The sequence below is a fragment of the Mastomys coucha genome, unplaced genomic scaffold (genome assembly GCF_008632895.1).
Source record: "Mastomys coucha isolate ucsf_1 unplaced genomic scaffold, UCSF_Mcou_1 pScaffold13, whole genome shotgun sequence".
NCBI lineage: Eukaryota > Metazoa > Chordata > Mammalia > Rodentia > Muridae > Mastomys > Mastomys coucha.
The window spans coordinates 6336418-6363562 of record NW_022196895.1 but is presented as its reverse complement, the minus strand read 5'-3'; the positions used below and the strand labels follow the sequence as shown (position 1 = coordinate 6363562).

Here is a 27145-nt window from a genome sequence, read left to right as displayed (position 1 = left end):
ACAAGATTATTCCCTGACCTCTACATGCAGAATTCCATACACCTAGTCTTCCTCCCCCTCCAAATGATATCACCTACCCATTGGTACTGGTGGTTATAACAACTCTTGGGAGAAATAATTCAACTGTAACTAAATTTTCAATTTTAAAGCATAAAACGCATACCTTCTTTTAAAAGCATGCTATTTTCCTTCTCTTCTATGCGTGAGGAGACACCACTGCCCCTGCAGGTCCAGACAAAGCCTTGGTAGTGTGTCTAGTACACATGTTTTTTCTGAACTGCGTTCTCTCTTCCTCCTAGCTATGACAGCTTTCCCCCATCTCTCCAGAGAATACAGATACCTATAGTCTGGCCTACGGCCATCAACTGTTAACTGGCTTTTCACACACCTGCCCACCTCATCCTTCTCATGGCTTCCTACCTTCACCTAAGTTCTGAGAGGACAGCCTATGTCTCATTCATCTTGGAATATTAAACAATACCTACCACATGGAAGATAGTACATGGTGTTCACAGGTCTGTATACAAACTGCATTATTTTATATACATGCACATACTTTTCCTGCTGTGACAAAATACCCACCAAGAAGCAACTTAAAGGAGAATATATTTTGCTTACAATTTGAGGGGATCCAGTCCATAGTGGTGATGAAAGCATGGCAGTTAGTGTATATCATCTATCCATCACTGACACGCCCAGAGCTGTGCCTCTTAGGTAATTCTAGATCTATGCAACTCGAGAATCAAAATTAACACATCACAAAAAGCAAAACCATGTCACATGGAGTAGATTTTTTTTGGAGGCAACTTCCAAAAACAAATGTTATAATATTTCTTATACTTAGATTTTAGCAACACCGTGTGCCTTTTGGGCACAAGGTAAAAACCCAAGTGTTCCTTTGTTTTATATGCTGTTAGTTAAAGAACAATTATGTCATAGAGGGAAGGTATTACTTTGATCCTGTGACCCACGTTGACCTTTTCTCACCTAAGAATTTATAATTTTTTACTGCACCCAATTATTTGTCATATACTAACTTATTCTTACCTCCTTTAAAAATGATATTATCTCCAACCTAGATTATAAATTGCTTGAGAAAAAAGTCAAAGTCTCTTTAAATGTCCTGAGTTTGTATGATCAAGCATTAAGCAGAATAGGTGTTGAGTAAACTGTTAGCATCAATGATTACTAATGAACTGTTAGAAACTTTGAATTATTACTGTTCTGTGGAATATTTGTTATTTGAAGTAAATAAGATGTTAGGTTGTAAAATCAGGCAGACTTGGTTTCTATTTTCTGCTCCCTGTTGGCCTGTAGACAATTTATGGAAATCTTTATACCTCAGTTTCTTCATCAATCAAATGGAACACTTGTCCTATTAGAGCATCTTTTGTAAGAGTATAGTAAAAATGAACTGAAATGAGAGGTCACACACCACGAAATGCTTAAACTTGCACTAACCAATGGCTATCGCCATCACTACCGTGTGTGTGTGTGTGTGTGTGTGTGTGTGTGTGTGTGTGTGCGCATGTGCAATAAAAGATATGTATGTAAAAGGTAGATCTGGCACCAGCTACCTGTCTGTATTGGCCCCTGCCTTGGTTTTCTCAGGCATCGTTTTACACAGATTCTGGAGCCCTTTGGTGTATATAAACTAGATGGACGGCGAGTTCCAGGGAGGGGTTTTCCTAGCTCTGATTCTGTAGTCCTTACTGGGTTGCACTCAAGCAGCAATGGAGGAGTGTTCCCCTTTGCTCGCCAGCATGAGCTGTCACTTATGTTTTTGATCTTACGCATACTGACAGGTATAAGATGGATTCAGAGTCATTTTGATTTACATTACCCTAATGGCTAAGGATGTTGAACATTTTTTTTAAATTTGAGATTCCTCTGTTGAAGATTCTGTTTAGGTCTGTATCCTTTTTTTCTTTTTTAAATCGGGTTCTTTGGTTTGTGTGTATGACATCTGGTTTCTTGAATTCTTTATATATTTTGCATATTAGACCTCTGTCAGACTCCCATTCTGTAGGCTGCTGTTTTGTTCTACTGATGGTGTCTTTTGCCTTACAGAAGTTTTTTGGTTTCATGAGGGTCCATTGATCTTAGTACCTGCACTATCGTTGTTCTGTTCGGGAAGATGTCTCCTATGCCAATGTGTCTAAGACTATCCCCCACTTTCTCCTCTACCAGGTTCCTTGTATCTGGCTTTACATTGAGGTCTCTGATCCATTCGGACTTGAGTTTTGTATATAGGGTGATACAGCTGGACCCACCTGCACTCCTCTCCATGCAGACATCCAGTTAAAGCACCACTTGCTGAAGATGCTTTCTTCTCCCCACTGTATATTCCTTTGTCAAAAATCAGGTATCCATGGGTGTGTAGATGTACAGCTGGGCCTCTGATTTAATTTCACTGATCAAGCTGTCTATTTTTATGCCAATATCATATGGCTTTTATTACTACAGCTCTGTAGTATAGTACAGCTTGAAATCAGGGATGAGGATACCTCTGGGAGTTCTTTTGTTTTACAGGATTTTTCAGCACCCCCCTCATGTAAAGTTGGGTATTGTTCTTTCAAAGTGTGTAAAAAATTGTGTGGAACTTTTGTTGGGTATTGTGTTCAATCCATAGATTGCCTTTGGTAGAATGGGCATTTTTACTATGCTAATCCTACCTATCCATGACTGTGAAAGATCTTTCTATCTTCTGTTATCTTCTTCAGTTTCTATAGTCAAAGACTTGGAAGGTATTGACATACAGGTCTTTTACTTGCTTGGTTAGTTACCTCAGATATTTCAGATAATTTGTGGTTATCGTGAGGTGTATTATTTCTCTGATTTTTTTGTTAGTTAATCTTGTATCCAGCCACTTCACTGAAGGTGTTTATCAGCTGTAGGAAATTCCTGATAGAATTTGGGGGATCACTTATGTGTATTATATCATCTACAAATAATGACACTTTGACTTCTTTTCCAGTTTGTGGTCCCTTGATCTTCTTTAGTTGTTTTATTGCTCTAGCTAGAACTTCAAGTACTATATTGACTAGATACAGAAAGAGAGGGGCGCCTTCTCTCATTCCCAGCTTTACTGGAATTGCTGTGCGTTTCTCTCCATTTAATTCGATGTCCGCTATAGGCTTGCTGTACATTGCCTTCTTATGTTTATGGATGTCCCTTATATCCCTGATCTCTCTAAGACATTTATCATGGAAGGGGTGTTAGATTTTTGTCAAAGGTTTTTTTCAGCATCTAATAAGATACTCGTGTCGTTTTTGTTTGTTTATATAGTGGATTACACTGACAGATTTTCATATGTTGAACCATCCCTGCAACTCTAGGATGCAGCCTACTTGATGGTGAATCACCTTTTTGATCTGTTTTTTTTTTTTATTCAGATTGTGAGTATTTTATTGAGAATGTTTGTATCAATGTTCATGAGGAGACTAGTCTATAATTCTCTTTCTTTGTTGAATCTTTGTATGGTTTGGGTATCAGGGTGACTGCCTCATAAAATAAATTTGGCAAGGTTCCTTCTGTTTTTGTATTGTATGATAATTTTTGCTATTACCTCTTCTTTGAAAGCCTAGTAGAATTCTGTGCTAAAACTGTCCCTGGGCCTTTTTTTTGAGGGGGGGGGCAGAGATCTTTAGTGACTGCTTCTATTTCCTTGAGGATTATCTGTCTGATTTTAAATTGTTAATCTCATCTTGATTTAACTTTGGCAAGTGGTATCTACAAGAACATTGCCCATGTAGTGTAGAATTTTCAATTCTGCGGAGTCCATGTATTTGAAGTGTGACCTAATGACTCTGGATTTCCTAGGCATGTACTGTTATGTCCCCCTTTTCACTTCTGAGTTTGTTCATTTGGATATTCTCTCTGTGTCTTTTAGTTTGTGTAAGAGTTTGTCTATGTTACTGATTTTCTCAAAGAAACAGCTTTTTTTTCCATTAATTCTTTGTATTGTTCTTTTTTCCCCTAATTTACTGCTTTTAGCCCGGAGTTTGATTATTTCCTGATGCCTACGTGCTTGCTTCTTTTTGTTCTAGAGCTTTCAGGTGCTGCTAGTATGAGCTCTCTCCAGTGTCTTTTTGAAGGCATCTAGTGCTGTGAACTTCCTCTTAGCAGCACTTTCATTGTGTTCCATCAGTTTGGGTATGCTGTGCATTCACTGAATCCTTTGAATAGGGAGTTTTTAATTTCTCTCTTATTTCCGCTTTGACCCAGTTTTCATTCTGTTGTTTAGTTTCCATGAATTTGTAAGCTTTTTGTTGTTTCTGTTGTTGAAATCCATCTTTAATCTGAGGTGACCTGATAGGATGTGTGTGTGTGGGGGGGATTTGAATTTTCTTGTATCTGTTGAAACTTGTGTATACAGTCAATTTTAGAGAAAGTTCCATGAGGCAGCACAGTGTACTTTAAATGATGTAACACTTAAGCATATCGGCACAGTTCAGGCAGAGTGTGAAATCAGACCACATGTTGGTACTACACAGCACGTGGCTGGAGCCCGGCTGGCTTAGAACCTACTTGCAGCTCATTATATGGAGCATTTTACTACATTTCTACATTGAACTGAGGAAGTAAATTGAGAAAAACCATCTGATTTCTCGGGAGGTGAAACTGACAGCATCAAAGTCCGACTGGGTACTGTAGCAGTGGCTACTTTGAGGTCTTCCCATCTCTCGTTATTTTTTTAAGATAAGGTCTCACAGTCCAAACTAGCCCTCCTGTTCCTCTTTCTTCCACCTCTCAAGAGCTAGGCCCCAGGCATGCACTTCCCCACCAAGCTGGGGGTCTCAATGAAGACTGGAAACTGGTTTTGGCACTACGCTCTCCTTAAGAGTCTAATCAATACAACACGCTGTTAATTTCCGTTCTGCACACTTCTCAGTTCTTCCAACTTCATACAAAATCCAAACCTCTTGCTGGACTGGGTTCCAGAAAGCACCAAGGAGTTGGGACCAATCATAAGAGGGACTTGAGGTTATAAATCAGGGTTATCCAGACAAACCACTTGACGCAGGGACAGAAAAGCCCTGTACCATCCGCAAGAGAAGCACACATTTGGTGGGCTCTTCTGTGCCAGGTCAACAAGAGTGACTTCGGAGTTATCCAAAGCTTGCTCTTTACCCTCTACAGAGCCACCTCAACACCTCTGTGCAAGGAGTTCACAAACCCACTTTGGGTTAAACACTCTAAAAGCTTACTGGAAACACACTGGCAGCTGATGCTGTGGTTTTGTGAATTGTCAGTTTCATTTACAAGGTTTCCAAAAAGTGCACTTTCTTCCCCAACAAAGAGCGGTGTGCTAAGTTGTGGACCTCAGGCAACAGGGACTCCTTGATGCTCTGCATCTGGGGAGACAGCACATGTGGATCAAAAGCTGTTTGGAGGGCTATCTGTCCTCAAAGCAAAAGTACTATACAAGTGGTAGCACAGGGGTTGGGGATTTAGCTCAGTGGTAGAGCACTTGTCTAGCAAGCCCAAGGCCCTGGGTTCAGTCCTCAGCTCTGAAGAAAAAAAAAAAAAAAAGTGGTAGCACAAAGCTAGACAGGCACAGCCACATACCCACATTCCCTAGCTCCACAGCTTCAGCGAGGGCTTCCCAGCTTCAAAGTCTTAGAGACTTTGCTCTTTCCTGAAGTGTTTTCATAGCCATTTGTTAGGGTGGTGATTTGTCTGCATTCCTGTGAGATTTTGTCTTGGCAGAGCCCTGTGCAGCTAGGTAGCCACTCTCCCTCTTAATTCATCTTAATTAGATTACACAGAACCTTGTGAATGACACGGAGAGGCCTACAGATCTGCAGACAGGGAGCAGCTTAGCCTGTAAACGAATAGGTATACTGGAGCTCTGGAAGTTGGCTATGTAAATGGGAATGTGGCCTCCAAAGCCAGCAGTCCCTGGCCTGCTGACACAGCTGCACACAGTACCAGCTTGCTGGAGCTCGGAAGGATATCCAGTTACGGTGAAGAAACCATAACAAAGACAGGAAACAGATCAGCAGACTCTGGATTTAACACCCTCCCTGGGGAGCTCGCTGATTCCTAGGCCGCAGATGTTTGTAACCCTGCCTTGAAGAATGTCTCTGTCACATGTCGGGGCAGAAGAGTACAGTATCTAAGCAAGGTGAACTGACATAGAAAATGGACCCCAATTGTGTTAATTAGAGTCCTCTATAAGAAAAAGGAGAGAAAGGGCAGAAGACATGGCTCGGTAGTTGAGAGCACATGCTGTACTTGAAGAGAAGTGGGTTTAGTTTCCAGCACCCACACTAGGTAGCTCAACGACCTCTCACTCCAGCTCCAAAGAATTAAGTAAGCTGTTGCCCTCTTCTGGCCTCCAGGGTCTCTGTGCACATGTATTTGTATATGTATAGACACACACACACACACACACACACACACACACACAGGATTTGGGAGAAATACAACAAAAAAATTTTTTAAAGAGTCCCCTATCTTATAAGGAAAGGGTTAGAAACATGTCTACTAGGCCCTCACTCTTGCTAACGTAAAATGAGATATGAATGCCACGTCTTAGACTCTCCATTAAGGAGATGCTCAGCTGGCTCCTACTTTATGATAGCCACAGTATTCTCTTTGACAAGTGAACAGGACCAATCCTTTCTCAGTGAACATTGCTGAACATCACTGCCAATAAAGGCTGCGTCCTTGACTGCCTGGATATAGGGACGGCATATCTCATTGGCACAATATGGATCTTTTTTTCCTCTAGTTACAGTGAGTTCACAAAATTGGAGGTGTATGTTTTTAAATTCTTTTGACTGAGTTACATAAATATGTCCAGTTCTACATAAAAGCTGTAGTTGGCTAGCGGCATCATGTTTTCTTTGTGGTAGAGGGATCTGTAGGCCCAGCCATAGAAAAATTCAGGCACATGGAAGGCCCTAAGTTTTACAATAACCTCAAGCCCAAAGCTTGGAAAGAGAAATCCATTAGGCTTGTTGATCATCTGTTTTTGTTCCCATCTGCAATAATTTTACTGTTTTCTGTATCAACTGAGTAATTTTAATTTAAGAATGTTCTGGGAAGATCCAACCAAGAATTTCATCACCAATTTCCCAGTTTGCCTCAAACAGCTAATTTAAGATGTTCCATGTCTCCTGTTAATCAAGCTATGATCTTGCCTGCTGCTACTGACTAAATCTCCTGTTGGAATAGGCATGGGCTTCTGGTAATGGTGAAGAATTTTTTCTCCATTGAGCTTGGGTAGGCTGAGGAGGCAGAGGAGATGGCTGCCAGGAATGATGGGCAAGCCTTCTCTTCTCCTGCCACAGGCATGGGCCCCCACTATTCCAGCAGTATACACCACTTTCCTGAGACTGGCCTTCACTGGGGTGAATTAGCACTAGCCCAGCCCTAAGAGCCAATGATGACAGACGACATTTGCCTTTGCTGGACAGGTCCACCCACTGATGACAGATGGCATTTGCCTCTGCTGGACAGGTCTACCCACTGACAGCCTTTCAACTTGGACCCCCTCCGTTTCACAACTTTGCCCATCTGGTCATCCCCCAAGATGAAGGCATCTATTTCTATACTGCTCACCACCATACCTGGTGATTTTCTATACTCCAAGGAGGTATCCTGACTGATTCAGGACAGAGTAGCTCTTCTGTGTGGGTAGAAAAACCTTTCCTTGTCTTAGCATTTGAAGGATCCCAAGCTGTGAGTGGTGGCATAAGCCTGTAATCCCAGACTGAGCTCCATAGTTAAGGTTGAAGCCTGCTTGTACTATGTAAGACCCTATATATCAAAACCAACCAAACAAAATGTATCTGAAAGGTGCCAACAGGCTTCCTCTGTCAGCCAGCCTGTCATAAAGCTGACAAGGCATTTGTCCTGTATCCTTTGGAGTTAAATATTGCCTCCATGTGCACAAATGCCCACTTGTCAGCATGCACAGAACCTGGCATTCTCTCATGGATAGATTTATATGTAAAACCACACATCCTTCCTTCCTAAGAGAGCCTGAAGGAAGGAAAGGTCAAGCACAGGTGGTTGCAAATAAACAACTGCAAAATGTTTATATACGGTCCAAGTATCTCTTTGAGAATCCCTGTATAGAAACAGACTCCCCGTGATGTGGTATGACGATGGAAGAAATCATCTGACTGGTGGTCAGAGTGTCCTAGGAGCTGATTAGAGGTTGTTAATCTCATGGCAGGGCAAGAGCAGGGCGGGGTAGTATTGACTCCTGGAAGTTTTAAAAAGACCAGAAGGGGTAGGCATATGTATGCATGTTCTGATCATATAATAGACACCCCATGCCACTTTAAACTCTACAAGCAAGAACGCTATCAATTTCAGACTTACAGAACTATACACAACATTAATCTCTTTCTGTCTAAGACCCATCCTCAAGTCTTTCACTATACTACAAAAAAGAAAAGAAAGAAAGAAAAAGGAGAAGACAACTACAACAGGGCCATTTTTCTCAAAACTCCAGTAGGGCCTAGTTTATGTCGGATCTCAGCACATCTAAGATAGCAAATGAATCTGCATGCTAGAACATTATCAAACCCTTCTTGCAGAAGCTTCTATAATGGACACCGAGTCTTACAAGGGTAGACAGAATTTCCTGCCCTTCCCATGCGTCTAACCCCTAAGGTCTGAGTGGGATAGAGAAAGGAAGAGAAACGCCATCTTCTTAAAGGTGCACCATCGCTCCTAATGGTGGCCTGGGCTCAGCCTGCAGAACTCAGAAACACATTTTTACATGCATTAGTTTATTAAGACTGTCCTGTATCTCAACTATGCCATTTTCTAGTACACAATGACCTTTAGGGACTCTCCAGGGGGACATCCCTGCTCTGCCTTTAAAAATGAGCAAATGACAGAAAATACCGGTTAGCTTGCCAAATTCTAAAGAGCCCAACTAGAGAGAGAAGAAGAAAACTCTGCCATTAGGATTGGACCACGAGCGCAGCGCTGCACGCCAGTGAGCTAGGAAAGGTGCTCTTTGCAGAAGCCCCTTGCATGCACACCGGATCCCTTTGCTGTCACCCAGGAGGAAAGATCTTGGCTGCCTCCTCTCTACTTTTGTTTTTTCCTGTTGTGGTCACTTGGGTAAGCCACAAGAGAGACCCAAATTCTTCATTTACTATATGCCTAGGATTTCATGGGCTCCACTTCGCCTCGAGAGTCCCCCTTATGTCCAACCCCAGGTTTTAATGTTTGTATCCGTGATGAAGCCCCAGCCAAGAGGAAGAGGCTGTCTCCCCCATTAAACAGAGTTCAGGAATGTATCCATCATACGATCGTGAGTCAAGCTAAATTATGTTACTTGGGGATACTGCCAAAGAATGGGTCTGCTCTGTTTTGAATCAAGCAACCACTAAAGAAAGCCTTGTGTCAGGCGATTTAGGATTAAATACACCAGCTCATAACATGAATCCTACGATGGACCATTGCCAAGTAAGAGATACCGTTGCCCTATTTTTTTCACAACCCAAATACAGACCCTCCACGGAAGTGTGGCAATCTACACAGGGTCAAACCTGCCTGGAATCAAGCAGTCTTCACACACTGGCCAAAGAATGGCATGCAGAACAATCTCCTCAGTACTTGCCCATGCACACTCTCTCTAATTTTCTCTTGGGTCCATTGTTGCTCCCTGAGTAGGCCACAGAGAGGGGATGGTGCCTCAGGTAGCTTCACAGTAGCAGAAATATAGGAGATTGGGGGAAAGAACCCAAGAACACTCTATTCAACCATCCCAGGACCTTAACTTGACATCTTGATAGGCATATTTCTGTTTGGTGAAACTTCTTACCCCGTTGGGCAGGTCTACTGGCTAGTTTTATGTCTTCTTGACAAAAGCTAGAGTAATTTTGGAAGAGGGAGCCTCAACTAAGAAAATGACATTGTAAGACTGGTTTGTAGGCAAGCGGTGGTGCATTTTCCTGATTGATGTGGGAAGAGTTGGCTCCGTGTGGCAGTGCCCTGCCCTGGTGCTGGTTTCTGTAAGAAAGTATACCGTGCAAGGCACGAGGAGTAAGCTAGTACGCATCCTCCTCGATGACCTCAGCATCAGTTCCTGCCTCCTGACTCCTCCTTGAGTTTCTGCCCTGGCCTCCCTTTATGATGACTGTGATAGAGAGTTATGGCAGAATAAACCCTTTCCTCCCTAAGCTGTTTACAGACATGGTGTTTTTCACAGCAAACAAAAGCCCTGGCTAGGGCAGCAGGTGGTGAGAGGACATCTACCAAGACACCACTCTAAGGCCAATTAGCGTTCCTTTTTCCTTTTTAAGGTTAACCCCCCCCCAAGAATAATTTATTATTATTTTTTTATGAGCAAGGTGCTTTGTCTACGTATGTGTCTGCACACCAGAAAATGGCATCAGATCCTGTAATAGGCAGCGGTTAGCCACTAATATTAGGTGCTAGGAGTTGAACTCATGACCTCTAGAAGAGCAGCTGATGATTTTAACCAACCAACTACTAAGCCATCTCTCTAGCCCCCCCCAAGTACTCGAATTACTTTGATTCTCACCCAGGGAACAAACAGATTCCTGGCCTTTCTTCAGTGATAACAAAACAACAAACAAAATAAAATTAACAAAAAACCCTGACAATTATCTTGAGGCTGCCCAAAGATACTTACACTAACTGACTTTTTTCCCCTTCCAGTAGCTCAATATAGAGGTGTTGGGGTTAGAGAGCTGGCTCAGGTAGTTACAAGCACTCACTACTTTTCTAGAGTAGAACCAGAGTTCAATTCCCATATTAGGTGGCCCGCAACTGTTTATAACTCTTAACTCCAAAAGCTCCAATGCCCTCTTTTGACTTTTGTGGATATTTACACACACACACACACACACACACACACACACACACACCAAATAAAAGCTTCCATTGTAGCTCTGTTTTAGTTAACTTACATAATTTCTGTACTGTAACAAAACAACAAGTTAGACCTATCCCCACCCCTTGTGGTGTAAAGAGAATGGGTCACACAATTTAAGAACAAAGCATTGTGCCCTCTCAGAAATGTTTTGGAATTTCCTCAAGTATAAATATAATTATACAGCACAGAAGCTCCACTCTAAGGCACCTACCCAAGAGATCTGAAAACATGTGTTCACACAAAAACATATATGCAGATAACAGTAAGAGTCGAGAGGAACAAAATCTACATGGCTCTCCGATGATAATTAGTGAAACATGCTATAACTACACTGTAGAATATCATTTAGTAATAAAAAAAAAGAATGAAGTTGTCATACATACGACAACATGAATAAACCTTAAAGATAAGAAACTAGGTGAAGTTAACTGGACACAAAGATGACAAATTCTATATTGGCATGTCTATGAAATGCCCAGATAGGCAAATTCATTCAGTCAGAAATCAGTTCAGTGGTTCTCATGAGTGAAGATTAAAGGAACTGAAGGGAAATGGGAAAGGGGGGGATGCGTTGCTAGAGTCATAAAAATATTCTGAATTGTTTATGGCAGTGACTGGAAGGAAGGGACCGAATGGCAAGGTTAGAAAATGACAAAGACTCACGCTGCCATCTGAGCCCCTACATACTCTCTACACTCAGGCTTATGGCACTATGAGGTTGACCGTGTGACAAGTGACTATTTGGATCTTGAAACCTGCATGCTTCATGGACAGCAGAAGGCAAAGCAAAGCAAGGGAACGCAACTCCTTCTCAGTTTCTCCCTCCCTCCCTATGCTGACTTCTTCAGATGAAGCCCCTTCACGAGCAACAAAGAGCCAAATCTTCTTGTCTTTCAGGAGGAAGGGGTGGGCGGGGGGGGGGGGGGGGGGGGGGGGGGGGGGGGGGGGGAAAGGTCCAAGGCCTGAAGAGCCAGGCTCAAACCTAAAGGATTCCTTTGTTCCTGCCACCCTAACGGGCCAGCAAGGCTCCTTCACTTCAAAGCAGCCTTCAGGATAGACTGTTCCACAGAGCAATTTATTTCAGCAGCTTAGTTGGAAGTGAGTGCTCGGAGTGTTGCTCGGTGGTAGGTACAATACGTGGTTTAGTATGTGCAAGGTCTCCAACACTATCAAATAGTAAATGAAAAGTATTTCTTATATGTACCCGGCTATAAATTACTACATTAAAGATATATTTAGCAACAATTGACCAGACCAAAAGAGGTACATTAAAATCAAGAAATAAACTACATGTGGGAGAATAATCTCCTCGACGAAGTGAAGGTGGATGCTATCCACCACGGAGTCCTGCCAACAGGGACTGCACAGAGCTCCTTTTGCAGGGCGGGGAATTCTGCTTCATGAGCCCCCTACTACTGGCCTATGGTCTTAGAGGATAGATAGTATCAGTTACCAGGGAGTCAATGGCATGGACATCACAGAGTCACATAGTAACAGACACTGCAAGTGACGTCTTCCATCTCTCTCCTTTCATTCCTGTCTTCACGTGTCTTCACATCAGCTCGTTCATTCATTCACGCCGTGTTCTCTGCCCATCGGCTCCCATTTCTACCCATTGCTACTCCCAGTTCTAGATAGTAGACACATCTGCTAGATGTGGCACATGTGCTGCCACAGACCGTTCCCTAAAAATCCTTTCAGAGACCCGTCATCTTATTAGATGTAATGGAATCAAAATCTTTTCATCCATTTTCTGGATTCCCACACTGACCCTTATTTAGAGCCTTTAGACTTCACCTCTGAATGTCGCCCAAGCTAACTCCTGCCTTTGTGGGCTTAACCAACAGCTTAACCAACAGCTTAACCAACAGCTGGGCTACTGAAACCCGTCCTTTCCCTTTTCTGATTTCCTCTTGTCTGAACCCATCTTCACTCCAGAACTCTACTAACTAACTTGTTTCATGTGAATAACCCAGGTTCTCTGAACTTGGTTGGACTATTTTTCAAAATTTACTATTTACTATTCTGAACATTGCACAGCACCTCATACACAATTGGTCCCTAATAAGTGCAACATTCCATGTTATCATATGACATTGGCCAGGAGAACGGTGTGAGTGTGTTTCCCTTCCGTGTACAGACCCCAGTCTATTTCCCTTGGTTGCTCCTCCATGATCACAGAGGGGCATAGGTTCCATGGCACGCTTTAGACACAAAGTCTATAGATGCTCAAGTCACTCTTACAAAACTGGAAAGTGTTTACGTTACAACCCTTCCTCACAGTATGAACCATCCCTAGGATCATTTGAGATACCTAATATGCCATCTGACTTTTTCCCCTTCCAGTAGCTCAATATAGATGTGTTGTATGGTTTAGAGAATGGCCCATCTGTATGAAATCAGAACAGATGTTATTTCTTCCCAACATTTTTCTATCCATTCTGGTTGAACTGGGGTCCAGAACTCACAGATATAAGATATATGAGGCTCAGTGTACTTATTGGTTACTGATGTTGTTCCTATAGTTTCAACATTTCTCCAGCTGGGCAGTGGTGGCTCACACCTTTAATCCCAGCACTTGGGAGGCAGAGGCAGACGGATTTCTGAGTTTGAGGCCAGCCTGGTCTACAGAGTGAGTAACAGGACAGCCAGGGCTACACAGAGAAACCCTGTCTCAAAAAAACCAAAAACAAACAAACAAACAAACAAACAAACAAACAAACCCCATTTCTCCCGCTGTCCTGTTTGGGAATTTCCTAGAGTTAGTGCCCCTCCTAGAGACCGCCCTCCCTCTCTCTTGCTTTCTCTCCACCTCTTTACTTAAGATTCTTACTCTTCAGTCATGTTTCCACTAGTCTTTAAACCACAGTAGTTATGTTGTCCCTGCTGCTAAGGAAGCTGACGGAGTAGTCCAGTAGCAGAGTGTGCTTGGTGTGCCCACAGCCTCACGTCAGCCCCCTTCAAAAGCCATTAATTTTTAATTTAAAAAACTTAAACCTTTCTCTGTGTTTGTGGGGAGTACATGATATGGCATCTGTGCGGGGACCTTGTGGGTTCTCTGTATTTCTACCGTGTTAGATCCTAGGGATAAAACTCAGATAACCAGCCTAGCTGTCAAGTAGGTGCCTTTACTACTGAGTCATTTTACTAGAAATAAAGTCAATACAAATAAAACGTGTTTTGAACAAAGAGGACAGCTTAGAATGATTATCTCAAATATTAGAGACTATAAAACATCTGAATCTCTGCAGGCACCCTAGTAGCTAGGGTTTCTGTTAGAACTTCCACAGACCTCTGGCTTTCTCTCACTTTCCTGACAAGTCCACAATCTTTCACCCTCTATGGCACATGAAAGAACTGATCTTCCTACCAAAAGTGACTCATGAAAAATAACTATTCAAGTAAAAATGAGAAGCTTGTATCAACCAGGGCCAAATGCCAGTATGCAAAACTATAAAAGGATAAAACTGAAGCGTTGGTAGGTACAGAAAGTGATGACTCAGAACAACAGTTTCACAATAGTTCATGTGGCGAGACCTGGGGCCACCCATACTTAGGACTTTTTCTTTTAGTTCCTCTTCACAAAACACACACATACACACACACACACACTCACACACACTCACATTTCTTTAAAAATCTGCATAAAGGGGCTGGCGAGATGGCTCAGTAGGTAAGAGCACTGACTGCTCTTCTGAAGGTCCTGAGTTTGGATCCTAGCAACCACATGGTGGCTCACAACCATCCGTTATGAGATCTGATGCCCTCTTGTGGGTGTCTGAAGACAGCTACAGTGAATTACGCTGGAGCGAGTGGGGCGGAGCGAGCAGGGCTGTCCTGAGTTCAATTCCCAGCAGCTCAAGGCCATCTGTACAGCTACAGTGTACTCATACACATAAAATAAATAAATAAATCTTTTTAAGAAAATCTGCTTAAAGGAACAGACAATATTACGTTCCTGAAAACAAAATAATGCCAATTCAATGATCTGCTCCTCTATCACCTGGTCCTTGTTTTAAGCTTTCTCTTCTTACATTCTAATACAACACTTGTGTTCTCATGGTTTACATACTAATACAACACTTGCATTCTCAGGGTTTACATACTAATAAAACACTTCTGTTTTGAGAGTTTGACACTTTCTTGCACACATTTCTAGAAAAATTACAATTTATAATGATTTTGTGAATAAAGTGAACTTTTAAGTGCACTATCTTTTGCTGGGCATGGTATACCTCTGTGACCTCAATACTAAGGAGATAGAGGCAGGAGAATCGGAATTCAAGGCCATTTTCAACTACCTTGAGCTAAAAGCTAGCCTGGGCTACCCTACACCACATGAAACAGTCTCAAAAACAAGCAAAGATAATTTTACAAGTATAAAAAGATTATAAAGTACCTGTTTATAATGAAACTGTTCTATAATGATCATTGCACGGTGTAGTATTAAATTCTCAATATGGTGATCATATTATGTGTTACAGTTATAACTAACAGTGGCCAGAGGATTTTAATCCCTCCACCACAGATAAGTCACTAGGAGTCAAGCTAAGCACAACTAAGCCATTACATCTGCTCATACTCAGTTCACTGCGCTACAGTGAAACAGCTAAGGGAAGTATCCTCGGCCCTTTCCAGGAGAACGCTGCTCTCCAAAAGTTGGCACAGAAAGAGTGACTTCGCAGCCACTAGAACAGCTACAGTGACCTTGTGACCCTTGTACGGCTCTTTCTAACACACAACAATGCTCTAAGCATCACCGCAGATGCCAGTCAGCAGAGGGGCTGTCTCACCCGAGGCTAGCCTACTGCTTCCTGGTAAGCTAGAGATAGCAGGCAGTCTGGCTCCATCTTCTGTGTTAGGTCCTAGCTAAGATGCTTTTCCAAGGCTCCACGGAAGCTGTTCAGAGCTGTTAGCACATTCCCTTCCTTCAGAAGCTTTGCACTCAGGAAAAGAGATCAGTTTCAAAATATTCTGTCTCCACCAAGTCTTTAAATTAAAAAAAAAAATTAAAATAAAAAGACCCCACTGTGAAACAAACATCTTTAATACTCTATGAACAAACCAGAGCCACAATGCAGCATAGAGAATGCTGAGTTAGGACAGTGAGGTTTTGATGGAAGGAAGGAATAAGAATATATGTGAAGCAGGGATCAAAGCAGGCAAGAGTGTTCAGAGCAGCAACAACTTTATGTACAGCCACAGTTTACTGCAGCTTACATGTACAATGGGTAGGTTTTCTCACTGCCATGCTGGCAGCATTAGGGACTCATGTCATTCCCATTTTACAAAGTAGGGCTGAGAGCAGATGATGACTTGCAGGTAAGGGGCAAAGCTGGCATAAGGGTGACTGACAAAGTGTGGAGCAGAGACAAAGGAAAGGCCAACCAGTGACTGTCCCACCTGGGATCCATCCCATATAGAGTCACCAAACCTAGACAGACACTATTGTAGATGCCAGCAAGTGCTGGCTGACAGGAATATGATATAGCTGTCTCCTGAGAGGCTCTGCTAGTGCCTGACTAATACAGAAGTAGAGACTCACAGCCATCCATTGGACTGAGCACAGGGTCCCCAATGGAGGAGCTAGAGAAAGGACCCAAGGGGCTGAAGGGTTTGCAGCTCTATAGGAGGAACAACAATATGAACTAACCAGTACCCTCAGAGCTCCCAGGGACTAAACCACCAACCAGGAAGGGACTCAAGGCTTCAACCACATATATAGCAGAGGATGGTCTTGTAGGACATCAATGAGAGGAGAGGCCCTTGGTCCTGTGAAGGCTCAGTGCCCCATTATAGGGGGATGCCAGGACAGGGAAGCAGGAGTGGGTGGGTTAGTGAGCAGGGGGATGGGGGATGGGGAATGGAATAGGGAGGTTTTCAGAGGGGAAATGAGGAAAGGGAATAAAATTTGAAATGTAAATAAAGAAAATATTTAATAAAAAAAAAATAAGAGTTAAAAACAAAAACAAAAACGGGTGATCTGCTCCAAAGTCTGGCCTCCTGACCCTGAGGACACCAGAGGCAAGGTGATAGAGAAAGAGAGTCACTCCAGTTCATAACTTCCCTGAAGGCTATCTGATCTACAGCCTAAGGTGGTCCTCTCCTCGGGACAAGCTTAAATCCTTTAAAGGAAGTTCCAGGGCCTCTCTGTGTCCATTTGTCATCATCTACCAAGTAACTCTGCCCACTCTGCCCTCCACCACCAACTGCTCGAAACAGCAGATGCCCTCAAGCTCTCTCGGTAGAAAAACAACTGAGGAGATGTTTTCCCTGTAACCCTTCCCAAAATAAAAACAAACCATGTGGGGCTGGAGAGGTGGCTCAGTGGTTAAGAGCACCGACTGCTCTTCCGAATGGTTCTGAGTTCAAATCCCAGCAACTATGTCGTGGCTCACAACCACCCATAATGGGATCTGATGCCCTCTTCTGGAGTGTCTGAGGACACCTACAGTGTACTTACATATAGTAAATAAATAAATCTAAAAATAAACAAAACAAAAAACAAAACAAAACAAAAAAACCATGTTTGACTTCAACTTAATTGTTGGAAAAACAATTATTTCTCCTCTTCTTCCACACTTCCCTGGGACTCATCAGTGAACAACATCAGCAAAGCCAGGTGTAAAGGGTGGCAGAGCCCATCTGCACATAGCATTATTACTCACCCCCAGAATCTTGGAGTGCTCTATGAAGGAACATGGGGTCCTTGAGGTCAGAAGCTCTCTCTCCTTTTGGGACTCTTTGTACTAGAAATGGAGCCTAGGCCCTCCCCTCAGACTGAGTTCCCACACTCTAGTGTTGAGCTACAACCTGGGCTCCTCGGATCCATCACTTAACCCACGAGCTCCGGTTCCTCATTTATAAATCCCTGGGTCTCTCTCTTGGATAATACTCGAGATATTAAATGAATGAAAAAGTTGAAATTGCTGAGCACACAAAAGATATTCTAGAAAGGCTATGTAGCCCCTTCTTTAATATGAAAATGTTTGTTTGTTTGTTTGTTTTAAAAAAAAAAGAGAGACAGAGAAAAGAAAATGAAAATCTATGTCTTAACATGTCTTTCACATGGAAATGCATTGACTAGCATTCACTTGTAAAAGAAAAGGCTAGGCAGGGAGCTAACCCTACCAATGAATCCTCTGCAAGGGGGTGGGGGGTGCGGGGTTGGCCCAGCGACAGGGATACTGTTGGCAAATGAGGCTGTAAATACCATTAATTACAAAACATATGAAATCTCCCCTAACTTATTTGAAAAAAGGCAACAGTCAGGAAGCTTGCCTTTGGTTTTAGGAACCCCACCTGCCTGCTTGGGAGCAAACTGGGCCAGATGAGCCAGCCACCCCCTTCCAGGAGAATTTTGCCCGAGAACCTATTTGGCGTCCATCTCTCCCCATGCTATCTAGCACCAAATTCTTATAAAATCAGGAATATGAATCAATAACCCCTCCCACTAAGCGTTGCAAAAGGCTTTGAACATTTCAAAGCAGCTCTTCAAAGGGCGCCAAGTCCAACCCCGTTCCCCTGCTCGTGTCTCCCACAGGCTTAGCCTTTCTTCTTGTGCTCTCTCCACTCAGAGATGTTTGGGAAAGGTACGGCTTAAAGGACAAGCTCATGCTGGGCTCAATTAGATGCTCCCCACAGGAAAGGAGGACATTCCTAGATTCCTGACATTCCCACCCCTGCCCTGCTCAACACTCCAGGTGTCAGTCTTCCCAAGAGGGGGGTGCGTAGGGCAAGGGGGGCACATGACACACAACACTCTTTACAAATTCAAACCTGAATCCGAGCTTCTAGGAAGGATCCCAGACGAGGAAAAACAGCTCAAATAGCCCAAGGAGGAGATACCCACGTGTTCATTTTGAGCCACTTTACAAAGACAGCTCAGTGTCCTCTTGGCAAAATCTGGAAGAGCTGTCTGCATTGGATTGAGAGAGGACTTGAGTCACACACTCAAGACATATTCACAGGCATACATAAACCCCTCCTAGACACACATACACACAGAGAGAAACATACATAAACACAGACACCCCAACATGCACATACACACACACCAGGACACACACCGAGACACCCAGACTCATACAGAGGCTCCTAGACACATGAATACACACACAGAGGGAGAGAGACCATAGGTTTGTTAGGGTGAAAGTGGAAATTTACCAAGGGCTCCCAGTTAATATTTCTTTCCAGCATATATTTGTGGTGATCTTCCAGAAGTCTAAGTGGCCCTCTGGGCTTTTACTTACTGATTTTTAAAGAGTTATTTATTTTATTTTATGTAACAGGGTTTTCCCTGGATGCATGTCTGTGCACCATGTCCACGTAGTGTCCAGAAAGGCCAAGAAGATGATAGATCCCTGGTTGAGAGCAACTATTTGAGTGCTAGGATCCAAACCCTGGTCTATTGCAAGAGGAACTGCTGAGCCGTGTTTCCAACCCTTGCTCTCTCAGTATCCAAAGCCAGATGTGGTAGAAGACACACACTTCTAATTCCAGCGCTGTGGAGTCTGGGACAGGAGGAACACGAGTTTGAGGCCCATAGCAAGACTCTATCCCCAATTGAAGAGATGAAACAAACCAGACATTTTGTTCCTATAAGCCTTTGTAAGCCTCCTATCTAAAAGCAACTCAAAGTTGAAGTTTATCCCTTTAGGGGATGGCCTCAAAGGAGAGTGCATGCACTTCCCAGGCAGCCTGAGGTGACCTGGTAAAGGATCCTGCTGAGAGGTGTGATGACACACCTACAGGTGGGACACACACCTATAGTCCTGGCTACCCTTAAAGGCCAAGTCTGGAAGTTCAAAACCCAGGCATTCAAAAGTTAGTCTAGGCAGTATAGCAAAGACCTCAGCTCTTAAAATAAAAATAATAGTAATAATAATGGTTCAATCCATAATTCTTTTTCTTTTTTTTTTTTAAATTTTGTTTTGTTTGTTTGTTTTTTGGGATGGGTTTCTCTGTGTAACCCTGGCTGTCCTGGAACTAGCTCTGTAGACCACCAGCGTGGCCTTGAACTCAGAGAGATCTATCTGTCTCTGCCTGCCGAGTACTGGGATTAAAGGTGTATGCCACCACCGCCTGGCTTATAATTATTTTTCAAGGGGAAGGAAAAGCTAGGTCTATTTGAAACCATAGCTGTAAGACACCCATGAAGTTGTGGATAAACCAAATGATTCAAGGACATTCTTCATGCTGCCTTCACATGTACCCCTCTTCTAGTCTATAAGCCTGTAACTCCTGAGTAGTTTTCAGTGGTTCCTTTGGACTATTTTCACTCACTTTTTACCAACCTTCTTGTTCTTCATAGTAAGCTACATTTCTTTTTAATTTTGCTATTGTTTCAGATATTTTTCGTAGTCATTAATAACATTCCTCCCAACTCCCCCTCCTCCACTCCCGCCCCAAGCAATTTTATCCAAGTTTGGTTTGTTAAACGCAAACAGCAAATGTTTTCAGCTGCTCATAGTTACTCACTACGACCCTTCAATTTGCCCTTGCTCTGTGGGGGTTGGCTCTGATGCTAAGATCCTGTTTCCCAATTGTTTCTTGATCCATCAATAAAGATGCCAGCGGCACAGGTGGAATAGGTAGGACTTCCGGGTCCCCCGCAGGCAAGCTAGCAGATGCAGGAGAGAGAGGAAAGGAGTTTTCGACATGCTTTGGAGGGAGAAAAGCCAACCAGCCATGTGAGATCTTGAGGTGTTGAGCTGGGACTGAAGGTGGCTGAGTAACTGAAGCTAGGGCAGGTTAAGAGGTGATGAGCTAAGACTACTGGGAAGGGTACACTAGCTAGCCAGGGTAGATTGGAGGCTCCCAGCAGTTGAGCCAAGAAGGCAGGTTGAAATTAAGCGATGTGTATGCCTGTGTTTTTCATCCACAGATCTAATATTCTCTGGGGCCAGAGCTTAGCAAGGTAGCAAAAGCTGCATGCAACATTGCTCTTCGTGAGCTGAACCATGTAGCGTTTGCCCCTTCATCATTCCAATGTGGACATGTATTACTAAACCAGGCCACCATCCAAAAACAACACTGCGAGCAATTAATGAGACCAAGGTGGTCTACTGATTCCCCTAACGCAGACAGGTGCCAAGTGGGTTGTGGAGGGCAGAGATCATCTATGACATCCAGGGTGATGTTAAGTGGGATAATGAGGGACTCCAGAGCCACGGAGAGCTTTACTTTGTTTCTGTAATTACTGTTTGGTAGTGCTAGAAACTGAACCTTGGGGCACAGCAAACAAAGATTAGGCAAGTTCTCTACCACTGAGTTACAGCTCTAGCTCTTTCTCAGGGAAAGAATGACTTTTTTTTTTTTTTTTAAGGAAGTAGATAATCAGGAGGTGGCACTTGGGAGGCAGAGGCAGATGGATCTCTGTGAGTTCAAGGCCAGTCTGGTCTACAGAGCTAGTTCTAAGATAGCCAAGGCTATACAAAATACTCTGAGTGGAAAAACAAAACAAAAGAAAGTAGAGACTGGTAAATAGAGAAAATATAAACAGAGAGGACCTCTGTAACGACGTATTTCTGTAATCCCAGCAAATAAGAGACGAAGGCAGAAAGATCCATAAGCTTGAGGCTTGGCTCAGAAAAGACCCTCTTGTCAAGCTGAAACCATAGTTACACAGTGAGGCCAAGAGATGCTGACTCACAAGCCTGATTAAAACCTGAGAACGTTCACTTATTTATCTCTTCAAAGTTCCCTCTTGTTGAGGCGTTTGTTGTGTAACAAATTAGTGGCAAAATTGTCAGGCTTCACTCTGTCATCATTTTTAGACATCTTTCAGAACTTTCAGAACAGAACAACTTTAACATACATTCAGTCTAAAAGAAAATAAACCTAGTTGAGATTAAAATGTAATAATAAGTCTCTAAATGAACAAGGGATAACTGTACAAGAAAAAAATTGATACAATATATTCTAGATCACCAAAGATCAAGTGTTCTTCCTTACTGTAATCTGTGCTGAATCTGGAAAATAGCCAATATTATGACACAAATAACCTGGACCTTGTACAGTAAATGTTTCTGAGTAACTATGAATGAATATCTTTTAAAATTCCCACCTGGTAATTATCTGAGAATAATTAACCCCTGGCTCATCTGTATGTCATTCAAGTTGTTTTTATTTTATTTGTATAAATAAGACATCTCTAAAATAAGACAATGATATAAGTCTCTATGGTGTCCAGTTTCTTCTTGCAAAAATGAGAGCCAACACAGTAGCCATATTTGGAGGCAAGGTCATACCGCTCTCAACTCCTTAGGAGTGAGGTTTCCTACCTGGATGTTCTGAAGAGGTGTACAAAAATGCCAAGAGTGCTAAGAGCCCCAAATTTCACAAGCATTAAATACAGTTCAGTGCCTACCCAGCACCTTTGTACCGGGACCCCTCTGCACCAAAGCCCTACATGGTAGGCTTACTCCACCTTGATGGTGTCAACAGCTTATGGGACAAGGGTAAGATGTTGGGGCTCACAAGGGTCAACAAGTGTTTTCCAGTAATGAGTGGGGAAGGGCCCATCAGGTTGCCCCACATGTAGACACTTTCCACCTTTTGGACACCATCGGCCGACTGCAAAGAGACTCTACAAACACCTAAGGAAATAGGCTCTGTGGCTCTGTTGCCTTCAGGGACTACACTGAAAACCTGTTTACCTTTTTGAGAATTTGGTCAGAGTTTTGGAACCTGTTAAAAATGCCCAGGCTTCCCCAATGGGAGGCCTGGATAGGGATGCTAGACCCATGGTAGGGTTTCTAAGCTGCAGGATACTCTTCCCAGGCACAGAAGATGAGTCGACTCCTCAACCTCAAACTGTAAGATCCTATCCCCAGACACTAGCCTGATAGAAAACGCAGACGTTTCTAAACTCAGATCCAGCTCCATTCACTTGACTAGGACTCCATGTGCCCACATCGTACCTCGACATCTGTGGAATTAAAGGCGTTTTCCACTCCAGCCTTATGGAAGATGACTTCACTATTTTTTAGAAACATAGCCCAAAACTCCACAGCAGGACCATCTTCCTTTTCCTTTTGTTGCTTGTTTGTTTTAAGATAGGGTCTTATTGAGCCCGCCTGAAATTTAGTATGTAGCTGAGGATGACCCTGAACTCTTGGTCCTCCTGCCCCCACCTTCCAAGTGATGGGATGAACTGTGTGTGCCACCATGCCAGGCTCAGGAACCTCAAGGTTTCTCAGCTCAACTTGTGCCCAAATTTTCTGTCTGTACTGTCTGGTACCATTTACTTTCTTCCTCCTTTCTGTTTATGCTCTCTGGACATTTCTCAATTCATTACATGAGGAGACTCTGAGTCACCAGTTGGCAATTCCAGTGTGTAATTTAACCCCATAAACTAAAATTCTTTTCAAAATGTGCTAATTTTTATTTTTGTACCAGCTCCCCACCCTCCTAACTAGTAATGTGGTCATAAAATTAACTGAATGTTTTCTGTGTCACCTTCTTAATTCTATAACCTTAATTTTTGTTAGCTTAATGTTTTATTCTGTAGTACTAGGGAATGAACCCAGTTCTTCATGCTGTTAGCTTCATGCTTCATGTGCTAGGCTCTAACACCTTAAAATGGTATTCCTATACCTTTATTTATAGATTTTATACTCAGAGTCAAGGTCTCACTAAGGTGAACTTGTGATCCTCCTGCCTCAACCTTAGGAATTGTTAGAATTACAGGCATGCATGACTACACCATGTTTTCTCAGCCAGGCAGGCTGGCACATACCTGTAACCCCAGCACTTGGGAGGTTGGGGAATCAAGTATGCATTCTGCTATACAGCAATTCTGAGCCCAGCCTGGACTACAAGAGACCTCAAAAACCTCTGTCGGTTCTTCACATGTCTACCGATTCCAAAACATATAGTCATCCCAATATTTATTTTCCATTATTTTCTAGTCCATGTGTTTTGTGTTCCTTTGTAATTCTTGGTTTCCTCTTCAACTCCACTACTATCCTTAGTGACTCATTCTAAGGGAAGTCAGAACAACACATGGTATGGACCAGAGACTGCTGCTTCGTGGAGGAGGTGGGGAGAGTCAGGGTCCAGGTTGCTCTGCTAGGGCATGAATGAAGAATTATGGCCCTTGTGTGGCTGCATTCTCACATTAAAGTCCCATTTCTTTTCTCAGAAAGAAACACAGAAGTATGTTAGCTCCAGATGGAAAAAATGCTACAACAATTACGGAGCCAGAGCAGCTGGGGGCTGTTAACTTTAATCAAAGTTCAGCCAGCATCTTTCAAGCGATAGGAAGTAGGTTTAGAATCTCTTTATATTCCCCCACACCCACCCACCCCACTCATCCTTCTTTATTTCTTATGACCAAGGCACAAAAACAAGCTCTTTCCTTCACCCCCTTGAACTGTGTGGACGGAGCAGCAATGCTTTACTGATGTTTCTCAGCCACACTGGAGACCCTGAGAGGCTGGGTCAGAGTGGAGATCAAATACTGCAGCTGGGTAGGTAGAGAGGCGACAGTTCCCTGTGGCTGCTGGAACGGAACAGGTTACCACACACACCATCCACACACACCATCCACACACACCATATATTTCTTCCCTTGAGGTTCTGGCACAGTAGCCCTTTTGTGAAAACTCAGCACTTGGCATCCAGAAGCATGAGAATTATAAGCCTGAGGGCAGTCTAACCTTCATGGCAAAATCATGTATCATACCAACAAGATGGAGTTGCCTGTGTCAGCCCTCCCAAAAGTAACTAAAAGCCAAGAGTGCATGCAAATGGCTCTTATGCACGGACATCTGAGACTAACTAAATGTGTTCTGACCTTGCATCCTATTTATTATATAAGAGCAGAGATCACAAATACCGTAATGGGGACACAGAGGGTAAGTGCTAATTCTCTGTGGCTGCTGTAACAGGTTCCTACAAACAGGGAGGCTCAAACATGACACTTTTCTCCTCTTACGGTCTGAAGTCAGCTTCAGCTGGCTCAAATAAAGAGGTCATATAGATTGCTCTCCCTCTGGAAGTTCTAGTGGAGGAATCCACTCCCTTGCCTTCTTCAGCATCTAGACTCTACCAGAATTCCTTGACTTCGGGACCCTTCCAGTTCTGCTTCAGTCAGTTGGAAACACCCGTCTGGTATTAAGTACAGCTTCCCTGTGCTTCCTTCTCTGGAAGTTAGGGCCCGGTGGGTAACCCAGAGTAACCTTTCCATTCCAAACTCTTCAGTTTAATCGTGTCTTTCTTGCCGTGTGACCCCAGTTTCCAGGGAGACAGAGGCTAAGACCTTTAGAAGGCATAGCTAGACTCCCATAGTGCTCTTACTCAGTTGGGTTCCTGGAAGAAGTTCTCTCCCATTCATCTAATACTAATTTATGAGTATAAGGCCTAGGAATAGGCAAGACACAGGAAAAGCTGGTTTGTGAATACCAGCAGAGGGACATTCTTAGTATTCTCTCCTTCCTGGTCACAGATTTCCCACTCCCAATGCTGAGCTGTCTGTAGTCTGTACGCGGCAGACACATAAGCACCAGGCCACTTCTCACATAAGCACCAGGCCACTTCCCTTTGCTTGCATACAGCTCTTGTTGTTCCACAAATCCTCAAAGTTGTACAATCATCCACCTGCCACACAGAAGCGCAATTTTGGACTTCCAAGTCCCCATTGTTCACCTATGTCAAAGTCTCACTATATCACCCATGTAAAAGTCTGTTACTGCATCCTAGACAGAGAGAGGGGAAGGAGCCAAGCTTTGCCAGGACTCACCAAACCTCTTGTAACCGAAGGACTGCACCTCCTCTTCCTCTGCGAAGTCGTCTGCAGAAGAAGACACAATGTTAGCTCTGGCAGGGGCACAGTAGCTCAGAATGGGGGCAGGATGCAACTGTCCTGATTCCAGCCAGCAACACCCTACTTTTCCCTTAAGATGCCCCATCACAATGGCTTTCCTTCTGCTCCTGGGCCTCCCCTGGCTGTCTGAGGAGGATCACTGGCCCTCTGCATTGGCTAGAATGCTTCTCTTTCTTAATAATGGCTTCCAAGCCAGACCCTAGCTAACTTTAATTCCTGGACCCACCCAGACTCTCTCTATCATACTCATCTCTCTGATATCATCTTTACTTGTTTACACGTGTAAACAGGTGAACATATATGTTCACTGCTATCATTGTACTTCCTATATAGATGGATATAAATAAACCCCCATTGTTTACAGTGATGCTTGTTGAAGAGCAGGGGCTTAATAAAATGTTGGTGAATGAATGGCAGAATTAACCAATTGTCTAAGTTAAGAGACAGCTCAAGTTGTCCCCTTTAGATTCTCTCAACAATTATTGCAGCATCTCAGAACCCCAAGATTGCTCTTGAAATTACAATGAGATTCTTCCACATTTTTCTGTAGATAACTGAGGTTAACAGATGGTTCCCCACCTGACAACAGGCAGTATGTATAACTCTATAACAGTAGTGACAAGAGATTTATCAGTCATGATAAATTAGCTCTTCCTACCAAGAGCCATCAAGTCATCTGAACTCAGACATGACAAGATTCCTCATCCAGGGTCCAAGAGCTGCCCATTGTATTTCTACCAGAGAAGGGTCTAGAGAGAGCAGGTACTGTAAGATAATGTCAGGCCATGCCATTACCAGAAGCCCTGATCAAATACACATTCCTCTATTTACCATAAACAGGGCTATATCCTAATAAAATTATCATGTGTTAAAAGCACTATAGGTTTAATATATCCTATTTCAGATATGGTCAGAAGGAAGCAGCCCAACAGCATAGCTTAAAAATGTAGTAGGCAGCTAAAAAAAAAAAAAAAAAAAAAAAAAAAAAAAAAAAAAAAAAAAAAAAAAAAAAAAAAATGGTTCAGCAGTTAAGGGCACTTAGTATTCTTACAGAAGACCAAGTTTAATTCCCAGCACCTACAAGTGGCTTACAAGTGCCTATAACTCAGTACACTGTATTGATTGTTTTCATTGCGATGATAGGGCTGCTGCTGCTGCCCAGCATTGCCAAAAGGACTGTACTGGATATCATTAGCTTAGGGAAAACCCCAGAGTTAAGATTAAAGGACAGTTTGTAAGGCTGAAGAGAGAGCTCAGTTGGTCGAGTACTTGCCTTACAAGCATGAAGATCTGAGTTTAACATCCAGAACTGTGAAGGAAATAGTGAAGAGCTGAAGGAATCATTGAGGGACTAAAGGACATAGTGAGGGACTGAAGGATATGGTAAGAAGCTGAAAGATGCAGCAAGGGAATAAAGGATGTACAGTGAGGGGCTGAAG

At 43.0% G+C, this 27145-nt stretch overlaps 1 protein-coding gene across 1 annotated transcript in view; it reads right to left on the bottom strand.

Moving 5' to 3' along the window:
• The window catches only part of Colec12 (collectin subfamily member 12), a 169490-nt gene that overhangs the window by 127024 nt on the left and 15321 nt on the right, over nt 1–27145 (bottom strand). Inside the window, exon 2 of the mRNA XM_031364948.1 lies at nt 25623–25673. Within this exon, the coding sequence (XP_031220808.1) occupies nt 25623–25673 (51 nt within the window). The remainder of the gene's footprint in view (nt 1–25622; nt 25674–27145) is intronic.